The sequence below is a fragment of the Dysidea avara genome, chromosome 2, assembly GCF_963678975.1.
Source record: "Dysidea avara chromosome 2, odDysAvar1.4, whole genome shotgun sequence".
Taxonomy (NCBI): domain Eukaryota; kingdom Metazoa; phylum Porifera; class Demospongiae; order Dictyoceratida; family Dysideidae; genus Dysidea; species Dysidea avara.
In genome coordinates this window covers 31,775,313-31,786,444 of record NC_089273.1, presented here as the reverse complement: position 1 = coordinate 31,786,444, position 11,132 = coordinate 31,775,313, and the positions used below count along the sequence as shown (strand labels likewise).

The following is an 11,132-nucleotide window of genomic DNA, read 5'->3' as shown; positions in this document are numbered from 1 at the left end:
TACAGCTTGGCTGTTTTGGATTAGATTATATATTAACAGCTTAGATTAGCAATTGATCATGTAATTTAGCAATTTATTTTATAATTTTGTGTAGCATTTGTTTGTAGTCTTTTCCCCCTTCACATCCTTGAAAAGGGGGAGATGTAGGAAATGGGTTATTATGCAATATGATGTAAGGTGTGTCACGTGTGATTGCGATTATGGCTTCCTATTATCATGTTCATACATCCGTGAAGTGAAAGAGTGTTAAAACATGTATAATCTACAGTGGAACCTAAGTTATCCGAACCCCTTGGGATCAGAGGTGGTCCATAAGTCTGAAAAGTCCGTATCTCTGAAACTGTGTATAAATAACCTTAAAATAGCATGAAGAAAATTTTGAAAATATCAGTATCTAATCCAAAACAGTCAAGCTGTAAAAAATAGTGCGGCCCTCAAAAGGCTATGGTTAAAAAACATATGAAATCCAAGGTGGCAGCCAAGAAATGGCTGTGATGGTAGGTTAATGGTAAAAATTTTAATAATGACAATTCAGGTGAATTTGGTGCCGCTTGGTCTTGGCATAAAATTCACCTGAATTGTTGTTATTAAAATTTTTACCATTAACCTACCATCACAGCCATTTCTTGGCCGCCACCTTGGATTTCATACCCTTTTTCACCATAGCCTTTCTGAGGGCCGCACTATTTTTTACAGCTTGGCTGTCTTGGATTAGATTTCACTTTTTTTGTATGTGTATACTCCAAAGCCGGCCTATGGCCAGCTTTAGGGCTTTTTTAACCCATCTTTTTTTCCTTACCACAGGAAGAAGAAAATAATGAAGCAGATTTTAAATACTTTAACTAACACAGCATTTCAGCTAGCCTGATACGCGGCGCGTATATACGTATCAAGACTCGTCTTTTTTAATGAGATGAGATAGATATGCGAATGTCTATATCCTTCGTCTAACGGCGTATCTGTCGTAATGTTACCACTCCTTTAGACGAAGGCTCGTATCGTGCTCCGTATCACGAGATGTCTGTAGTCGCGTAGTGCTAATAGATTATTCATCGATCGCCAAATAAGGTTACAATGATTATTGCTAATTTTAGCATAGAGGTCAACTGATGGTACAATGCTATACACTATTAAAACATTCTTTAAATGTTAAATAAGTTCAATCTTTCCTTCATCGCGGACTCGCGAAGGTGGCTGCATGCTGTTGTCCACAGCAAAAGTAGCTATACGTGCATCAAAATAATTATTATGGCTTGTTCAGCTAGGCATCCCTTACTCATTGCCTGCAATGGTTGAGGAGCAGTTAAATACAGCAGCAACTTAATGATCTTTTATTACCTAACCTTAGAGTTGAGCTCAATCCTTAATTTTCACTGTTGCAGATAGCATAGTGTAATAGTTTCACCTGCAAAATTATGTATGTCAAATCATACATAATATGTGCATTATCTTCATGCATACCGTCTTGTCCATTATTCATTTATTGTGCTATACATTTATTAGGCAATGGACTAGTGTGCAGTTGCTGACAGAGAGCATAGAAGAAATGGAGCACGATACGTAACATGTTATAGAAGGATGACCCTGTGAAAATGAACTTCATCACAACTGAGACATGATCTGGATCAAACTTTACCTGATGGATTTCTTTAGATGGACTGCATGCCCTTACCACCACCCCAGTACTGGCTAGAATTACCAGTTACTGAACTAAATCACTTGAGGGTGCCACATTTAAGGCGACTCTTGGAGTAGGCCAGTTCAACATTAGATATTATCAGATGACAAATTGATGACTGATAACACCATAAGCTCATCACAGGTAGTTATTTATGCCTGCTTTATCATATGAAAAACAACATATAACACTCCAAATTTGTGCATACCTAATCAAGATTTTCAGCAAACACAAATTCCTTGAAGATGATCATAGTTCTATCAATGCTGCATAGGCACCATTTTAAGTGTAGTATAGTATACAGTGGTCCACTGGTGAAATCAACATAGAACATACAGTGTAACATTCCAGATTTACCTGTGGGAAGCCATTCAAGATTGCGGTCAACTGTTTACTTCTTCCGCTTTGTCATTACTGGATGCCATTGTAAAGCCTCCTTCACTGGGAAAGAAATATTTCAACTTATAAATGTACGTATGTCTATATATTTAATATAATGATAATTGATCCATGCTGTCACATGCCAATACACGGCAGTTGTAACTTGTTCTCTCATCCGGCATCACATTCACCAGCGACTGTTGTGTAGTATCTTGTACATGTATATCGTTCCCCGAAGCTACACAACCACTGTTGCGATATCTTATGACACACACCGTTTGTACTGGATACCTAGAACTCACGTTCATTGCTAGACTTTCAAAATCTTCCGCTGTTATCTAGTGATCATGTGCGTTTAATATAAAATCCGGGCGTATCCGCTGGTGGCCAAATCTTCAACAGCCGGGAGAACAGGCTACGTGGCGGGAATGAATCTGTAAATGGAGGAATGTACTCGCGAGACTAGAAGGTAACTTGACTTTGCTGTTATGTTGTTGATTACTGTACTACACATACTAACGCAGGTTTGTTGGCATCCTTACCGGAGTGTCGTGTGAGGAGATATTCCAGCTCCACACAAAAACAAGTAGTGGTCTGGCTATGCGAGACTAGCCGTGATAGGGATGCGGTCCTCTAGTTTCAGTAGGAGAGAAGCATCACTATTAAATGAAAACAGAAGAACAGTTGCTAGACTCACCTTCCTATTCAAGATTGTCAGGGACTTACTAGCAATACCTGATCATTGCTTACCGTCACCAACTCCAGTATCCTCCACCCGTGCTCAAAATCCTCTCAAGCTAACTCAATTGCAAACAAGAGTTGATGTGTACAGATACTCATTCCTCCCTCGAACAATTATTCAATGGAACTCCCTTCAAATTCCTAACATCAACACAATAGATCTTGAAACATTTAAGAATGCTGTAAGTAATATAATATGTGACCGGATTTGCGAAAAGGTACCTTTTTCACACACAATATTTGACCCATTTTTTGAACTTTAAAGCTTCATAACTTTTTGATTACGGCATATAATTGCTTGAAATTGTCAATGAATGTAGCTACAGTATCTGGCTACATTTTGATACTAAGAGCAAGTTAATCAGTATAAGGAGTCAAGTGTAACATTATTTTGTTTGCTGGTATGTCAAATGTGTGGAAAAGGTACCTTTTCGCAAATCCAGTCACATATGTGATTGCAATGCTCATTAGCGTGTTGCCCCTAGTGGGCTTTGCTAATTAACAATAATAATAATAATAAAAGATAAGTACATAGCTACAGATACAACATAAGGCCATACCTATTTGATCTTACGTTGCGCGGGAAAAATTACTTTAAATTTGGGTAGGTAGGTCGGTTTGAAAATGATAAAAATTTTGAATACAAGCATACAAGATGCAAATGATGAATGTAGCTATAATAGTACATACACAGTTAAAAATCTAGGTTTCATGTTCTTCTAGTAGCATCAGTTTTAAACATAAATCTCCAAAAGAGCTTTCCCATCGTCTTCTACAATTTTAGAGCATTGGACGATCTCCAATGGTCCCTTTTGGACTATATCATGAGGGCATTGTCTCTAATTAAGAACACGTGATTCGCATATGTGATTTTCAAAAATATTTCAGTTAAAGAAAAATGCAGTCGGTCGGGCCCGCGCAACATAAGGTATGGCCTAATAAAATTGTATTATGCATGAGTCTCGTGTGACCACAGTCAGATCATATACAAAGACAATCTATGTGGGCACAGAATGATGTATGTAAATGTATTCAAGTATAAACGAGCCAAAATTACAAAAAAAGAGCACAGTTTGTTAGGCTTTCTGTTGACCATTTACTACAGTTCTGAGCCATGAAAATCTTTTGCCATCATACATGCACAAGCTGCATTGTTGAGGGTCTGCCTGATTGGATGATATGTGCTGGGTACGGAAGGTTGTACAAAGTCAAAACATTATATATTCTGTAGGAAGGTATAGTAATTTCAATTTCATAATTGTTGAAAATCCACAGACGGTCAATTCTGCAAATAATCGAAGATATTCAGTCTTGTCTTGTTTTCTAGATCTAGCAGATGATGGATAGTGGCCTGAAGTACCTCACTATAGCTCATAAACTATATGGAGGTCAGCATACACAAGGATAGATCAAACAATTTTGAAATCAGAAATTAATTATGGTAAGTATATCTCTGTTACCACATTTATTTTCACATGTGCTATAAGGACAGAATGAGACCCTTTAATGCTAGTATAATCAAATTGAATTCCATCATTGCAAGGTACATTATATAACTTCAGGCTAGTGTTGTTTCAATTATCTATAAGGACCTTGTTACTGTAGTGCTCTGTGATATACCAGGCTGGTGCTATCCATAACCACAGCTGAATCACTAGCAAACATATCATGTACATAGGAATGTCAACCATAGTTAAAGAGTACTTTTATTGAGATTTTCTGGTACGAACAAGATTCATGTACAGGTCTGCAACTTCTATGATATTGAAAGTGTTTCCTTTGTCATAGCACTCTGGTCTGTTTATTAACCTAAACTATATTCACCTCTCATCTGTTGATAAAATGATAATCTTTTATTGCCATATATAGAACTGCCATAGCATATGAAAACCTTCATGTATTTTGTTTATTGATCTTGTTTATTAGCAAGTAGCAATATAATAATTATGCAGACTCATATTCTTTTAATCACCATAACCACTTTTTGCTTATCATTTTCATAAGTAATTGCTGTACAGTTTAAACAAGTGACTGGCATCAATCTTATGCTCAGCGTGATCTTCTGTAAATTATAAAGATTACTTATAAACATTTTAATGTTTGTGAAACTATGTGTGTCTTATATACAGTTTTGTCCCCACAGATCATAGTTTATTGAAGAATTAGGCAGTGATCGATGTACTTTGAGGTATGTACATTCTACACTGTGTTTTTATTGGTTTAAAGTTTGTATACCACCTATACTTTCTTCAATTGATATATGACATACTCTGAAATTGCTTACTAAGGGTAGTTGCTAGAACGGGTTTGGACCATTGCTGTCTTTGAACCTATGAATGGCTGATATGCTTAGTAAGAAATACAGCTACCATAATGATGGTAACTTATCACCACATTTGTAGTAAAATACAGGTGGTATACAAAGACTTTAGAGCAAGTAGTATCAATCTGGTATATAACTAAATACACAGTATTACTACACTCTCTCTTTCTCCACAGATCATCCTTAGTAGGTTTTAGATGTTTCTATGGGTGCACTTTTAATAAGGTATGTTCTACCATGTTTTATCAGTCTAAAGTTTTTGTATAGTTTATACTTTCTTATACCGTAGCTACTACCAAATTGCTTACTAAGCGTAGTTGCTAGAACGGGTTTGGACCATTGCTGTCTTTGAACCTGTGAATGGCTATATGCTTAGTAAGTAATATTCTAAAACTACAGATATCATAATGATGGTAACTTATCACCACATTTTGTAGTAAAATACAGGTGGTATACAAAGACTTTAGATATAATTATGCAAGTAGTATCAATCTGGTATATAACTACATACACATGCAGTATTACTACATTCTGTCTTTCTCCACAGATCGTCCTTAGTAGGTTTTAGATGTTTCTATGGGTGCACTTTTAATAAGGTATGTTCTACCATGTTTTATCAGTCTAAAGTTTTTGTATAGTTTATACTTTCTTATACCGTAGCTACTTCCAAATTGCTTACTAAGCGTAGTTGCTAGAATGGGTTTGGACCATTTGTCTTTGAACCTGTGAATGGCTATACGCTTAGTAAGTAATATTCTCAACTACAGCTACCACAATGATGGTAACTTATCACCACATTTGTAGTAAAATACAGGTGGTATACAAAGACTTTAGATAAAATTATGCAAGTAGTATCAATTATCAATCTGGTATATAACTACATACACAGTATTACTACACTCTCTCTTTCTCCACAGATCATCCTTAGTAGGTTTTAGATGTTTCTATGGGGTGCACTTTTAATAAGGTATGTTCTACCATGTTTTATCAGTCTAAAGTTTTTGTATAGCTTATACTTTCTTATACCGTAGCTACTTCCAAATTGCTTACTAAGCGTAATTGCTAGAACGGGTTTGGACCATTGCTGTCTTTGAACCTGTGAATGGCTATATATGCTTAGTAAGTAATATTCTAAAACTACAGCTATCATAATGATGGTAACTTATCACCACATTTTGTAGTAAAATACAGGTGGTATACAAAGACTTCAGATAAAATTATGCAAGTAGTATCAATCTGGTATATAACTACATACACAGTATTACTACACTCTCTCTTTCTCCACAGATCATCCTTAGTAGGTTTTAGATGTTTCTATGGGGTGCACTTTTAATAAGGTGTGTTCTACCAAGTTTAATATTTTATACCACTTACATTATTTTTAATACCATGCACACGCGTACAAAGAGCATAGTTGTTAGAACAGATTTTCTTTGACCTGTCAGTACACTTGGTAACACGACAAGATTTCAACTGCATATCCCTTTATATAAGGCCATGAATGGCTGATAAAAATCTTTGCTGCTGTCGATGTTATTATGCACATGGCATTTGTACATAAAAAATATATAGCATGGACTGATTTGTTATTGCTAAACACGTGCATTATGTTACTACATTTTTCTTCCTTTGCAGATCAAGTTGTTTGGACTGATAAACCATATCTGTGATGTTTCTTCTTGTGTTAGCTATTTCGCCTTTTTTTTGCAGATTTTAGGCTTTCTTAAGTACAGTGCTTGATTGTCCATTTAAAATCCTCAGTAACCTATTCGGTGGGGCTGAACGAGGCTTATTGTGCCAATGCCATATACTTGTCATATTTCATCGATCGGGAGGTATTTCAGCACTCAAGGACGCTGTTTTTACCATTGGGCTCACATGCACGTTACCAACCTCCTCTATCGTGTTGCAGGGATGTCAGTGGAGTTTTTGAGATACGATGAAGCTTACCATCAACATTATAATTAACAATTATTGTCCTTCACAGTGTATGGTATGGTATGTAGAAGCATAGGCTTGGCGTCAAGCATAATACTGAGGTAGAGTGTTATGCCAGCATATAATCGGTGGATAGCTACGTCAAACTATGGAGTCTTGAAAATAAGTCGACAGTCCTTAATAGAGCGTAGGGTACGTATCAGCGTTGAAACCGGGTCACATTTTGTCCGGGTCTGACCCCCTTTACAATTTATCCAGGTTAGATCTCACGTGCGAAGAAGATTAATTAGTTGGGACGATGCGGAAGTGTATAAATTCGTCATAGTCAAGCCCAGCTTCTTTCGTGAGCCACGCCCACTTATTGGATGACTGCAGCCATACATACGTTAAGCCACGCCTATTTATCGGTGGTATTGAGTCTGTAGATGTGCAAAAATCTGTATGCTGAGCCACGCCGACTAATCGTCATAAAAGACATGGTCTGGCCTTGCATCAGGCCAGCTTTTCATGACACTGACATAGGGAATGCGTTGTAATCATGGTCTGTTAGGTATGCTAAAGTCACACCCACTTGCAGGAAACGTGTCTTGAGGACACGGGTGTGGCTTATTTTCTGTAAACTTACGTAGAACCACGCCAGATAATACCTGCTTAGTTTTATAATTATAGCTGCTCTCGTACATATGTAACGGACTAGTCGAGTACTCGAAGTGTAGCCCTCAATCCAGGTCTGCGGGTCAGCAGTAGTAATCTGGTTTAAACGCTGGTAAACTGTTGTTCAGTCTTGAATTAGCTATTGCTGAAAACGTGCAGTTTGTGCTAGCTATGAACGTGAAAAGTGATGTTGCCACAGGCCTGTTTATGCATTGTAGACTGGCATGATCAGCTTTGCCAAAAGGTATCCGTACATATAACGGATTGTTATACATTAATTAGCTATAGTTTGTATAGAAGCCTTATTCGAGTAGCATGTGGTCATAGCAGACAATTTATGAGCAAGAGTGGACAGCCTCGCAGGGTTTCATTGCTCTAGACGCTTCAGTCTTCAGGGAATATAATGCACTTGCAAGGATTGTCATTTAATACGTGATCGTCTCGAGCAATTATCTCGTCTAGCTTGTCTTCAAGCTGTCTATAGCCATTAGAGATGCGCCTCGTCTATTTAGTCTCAAGGCACCTAAAATGCTGTGTAATTCAGATTTTATCAGGAAATGTACAAATTATATATATATATATATATATATATATATTATACATGCATTTATTACATGTCAATTACTCCCTACAGATAACTAGTTTGCAGCTGATCACTCTACTGGGTGACCGGAAATGTAGCTGAACTCTCTACAGGGTCATTTGCTTGTAGATGAACTCTCTACAGGATTCTCTCTACAGGATGACTTGTTTCTAGCTGAACTCTCTGCAGGGTTATCTGTTTGTAGTTGAACTCTCTACAGGATGACTTGTTTCTAGCTGAACTCTCTACAGGGTGATTTGTTTGTACCTGAACTCTCTACAAGGTAACTTCTTCTAGCTGATCTTTCTACAGGGTGATTTGTTTGTAGCTGAATTCTGTACAGGGTGATTTGTTTGCAGCTGAACTCTCTACATGGCAGTTTCTTTGTAGCTACAATGTGACTTCTTCTAGCTGAACTCTCTACAGGGTCACTTGTTTCTAGCTGATCTCTCTACAGGGTGACTTGTTTCTAGCTGAACTCTCTACAGGTGATTTTTTTTGCAGCTGAACTCTCTACATGGTGGTTTCTTTGTAGCTGAACTCTCTACAAGGTGACTTCTTCTAGCTGATCTCTATACAGGGTGATTTGTTTGTAGCTGAATTCTCTACAGGTGATATGTTTGTAGCTGAACTCTCTACAAGGTGATCCTTCTAGCTGATCTCTTTACAGGATGACTTGTTTCTAACTGAACTCTCTACAGGGTGATCTGTTCATAGCTGAACTTTCTAATGGGTGATTTGTTTGCAGCTGAACTCTCTACATGATGGTTTCTTTGTAGCTGAACTCTCTACAAAGTCACTTATTTTAGCTGAACTCTCTACATGATGGTTTCTTTGTAGCTGAACTCTCTACAAGGTACCTTCTTTTATCTACAAGGTGACTTGTTTGTAGCTCAATTCTCTACAGGGTGATTTGTTTGCAGCTGAACTCTCTACACGATGGTTTCTTTGTAGCTGAACTCTCTACAAGGTAACTTCTTCTAGCTGATCTTTCTACAGGGTGATCTTTTTGTAGCTGAAACTCTGTACAGGGTGATTTGTTTGCAGCTGAAGTCTCTACATGGTAGTTTCTTTGTAGCTGAACTCTCTCTACAAGGTGATTTCTTCTAGCTGATCACTCTACTTGATGATTTGTTGTAGCTGAACTCTCTACAGGGTAATCTGTTTGTAGCTGAACTCTCCATAGGGTGATTTGTTTGCAGCTGAATTCTCTACATGATGGTTTCTTTGTAGCTGAACTCTCTGCAAGGTGACTTCTTCTAGCTGATCTCTCTACAGGGTGACTTGTTTCTAGGTGAACTCTCTACAGGGTGACTTGCCTGTAGTTGAATTGTCTATCAGATTAACTGTTTGCAGCTGAATTCCCTACAGAATAACTTTCAATGTAATATAATTCTATAATGGAGTAAGTTATAAACGTAGCTGAATGCTCTATTAGGGTAACTGTTCTATTAGAGTATCTCGATCACGCAATTGTTACACATAGTTGCCTTTCGAATCATAACTCAGTCGTTTATAATCCGATTCTTCTGTACTACTGCAAGGACTTTCTATGATGATTATACCAGCTATATACTGATTTTCAGCTCATTGCTCTAAGCGGTTTGCATGGTAGGTGTGAAAACTACTAGTTTTTTTTTATTCATAAAAATCGATTGTGTAATTTTGACACAGGTTGGGTTTTGTGTCATATCTCCATGGTCTTCATCTCGATTCCTTTCAAACCACAAAAAGGCACTCCTACGATGGTTACTCCATCTACATATCAATTTTCAACTCATTCCTCCAAGGCGTTTATTCTGTAGGCGTGACAGACCTTAGACCTTATTTTACACAAATAATCGGTCATAACTCTGTGAATGTTCATCGGATTCTTACTAGTTGGTACTGAGATCCGCCTTAATGAGCCCTTTAAGTGTGCCAAAGTTCAGCCCGATCTGAGCACGCTTTCGTGTTTTATGGCGGATTTTGCGAAGTGTGTGAAATGAAGATGAAGAATAAGAAAAAAAATGAAGAAATTACAACAAAATTTTGTTCGCTGATATCTCAGAAATGGCTGGAGCAATTTCCTTCAAATTTGGTATGTACACTCCCCTAACTGGCCGGCACCTCTGTAGCAAATTTGGTTCCAATCGAGGGGCCCGACACTACCCAAAAGTCGCATGTAAGATTCCGAACCTCACAATTTATTTGTAAAGATTCCGGATTCCAACCAAAGATTCCAGATTCCAAATTTGGAAAATTATATAGCTACGTAGCTACACATATATTAACACTTTTTGTGCATTCAGCTGACTTCCAGGCTAATTGGATTGTTGGCGAGGCCTGTACAAACATGTCACGATACATGTGTTCTGTGCTCACTAGACTAAACTGATTGCAACATAGTACACGAGATAATATACGGTGTAATTTACAAGAAAAATACGGAAATAATCAGACTTACAGAATATTTGTTGAGATTCCAGATTCCAAAATTCTTGCCCAAATGTCAGATTCCATTGTGGGATTCCAAGTGATTGGTGTTGGATTCCAGTTGGTGTCAGACCCCCCAGTTCCAATCGGATTAGGGATCACAGAGCCACATAGGTATGAAAATTGCATTTTCTTTCTTCCTGTTAATATACTATACAGTGTGGCGCGCCGGCTTCTTGGTCCGCACAACACACTACCATGTGTCTTGATTTTCAACTACCCTAATAGAACAGTCACTACTCTAATAAAGCAGTCATTTCCGTGGTTCGGTTAACCGAGAATCCGGATAAGTGGGGTCCGGATAACAGAGGTTCCACTGTATCTCCTTACCATTTTCTTTCATTCATAACACCAGGATC

At 37.7% G+C, this 11,132-nt stretch overlaps 1 protein-coding gene and 1 long non-coding RNA gene across 2 annotated transcripts in view; one reads left to right on the top strand and one right to left on the bottom strand.

The window, feature by feature from the left end:
• Nucleotides 1-1,088: 1,088 nt before the first annotated feature.
• LOC136247069 (uncharacterized) overlaps nucleotides 1,089-11,132 on the bottom strand; it is a 79,664-nt gene continuing 69,620 nt past the window's right edge. The window contains exons 12-20 of the mRNA XM_066038681.1: nucleotides 2,757-2,941; nucleotides 2,602-2,718; nucleotides 2,362-2,493; nucleotides 2,036-2,308; nucleotides 1,887-1,989; nucleotides 1,637-1,836; nucleotides 1,462-1,584; nucleotides 1,339-1,405; nucleotides 1,089-1,283 (exon numbers count right to left, since the gene is read on the bottom strand). Coding sequence (XP_065894753.1) covers nucleotides 2,940-2,941 — 2 coding nt within the window. The 3' untranslated portion in view covers nucleotides 1,089-1,283; nucleotides 1,339-1,405; nucleotides 1,462-1,584; ... (4 more) ...; nucleotides 2,602-2,718; nucleotides 2,757-2,939. The remainder of the gene's footprint in view (nucleotides 1,284-1,338; nucleotides 1,406-1,461; nucleotides 1,585-1,636; nucleotides 1,837-1,886; nucleotides 1,990-2,035; nucleotides 2,309-2,361; nucleotides 2,494-2,601; nucleotides 2,719-2,756; nucleotides 2,942-11,132) is intronic.
• On the top strand, nucleotides 2,181-2,719 carry LOC136247070 (uncharacterized). The gene is made up of 2 exons (XR_010697067.1): nucleotides 2,181-2,528; nucleotides 2,584-2,719. It is a non-coding gene; the product is annotated as an uncharacterized lncRNA (long non-coding RNA).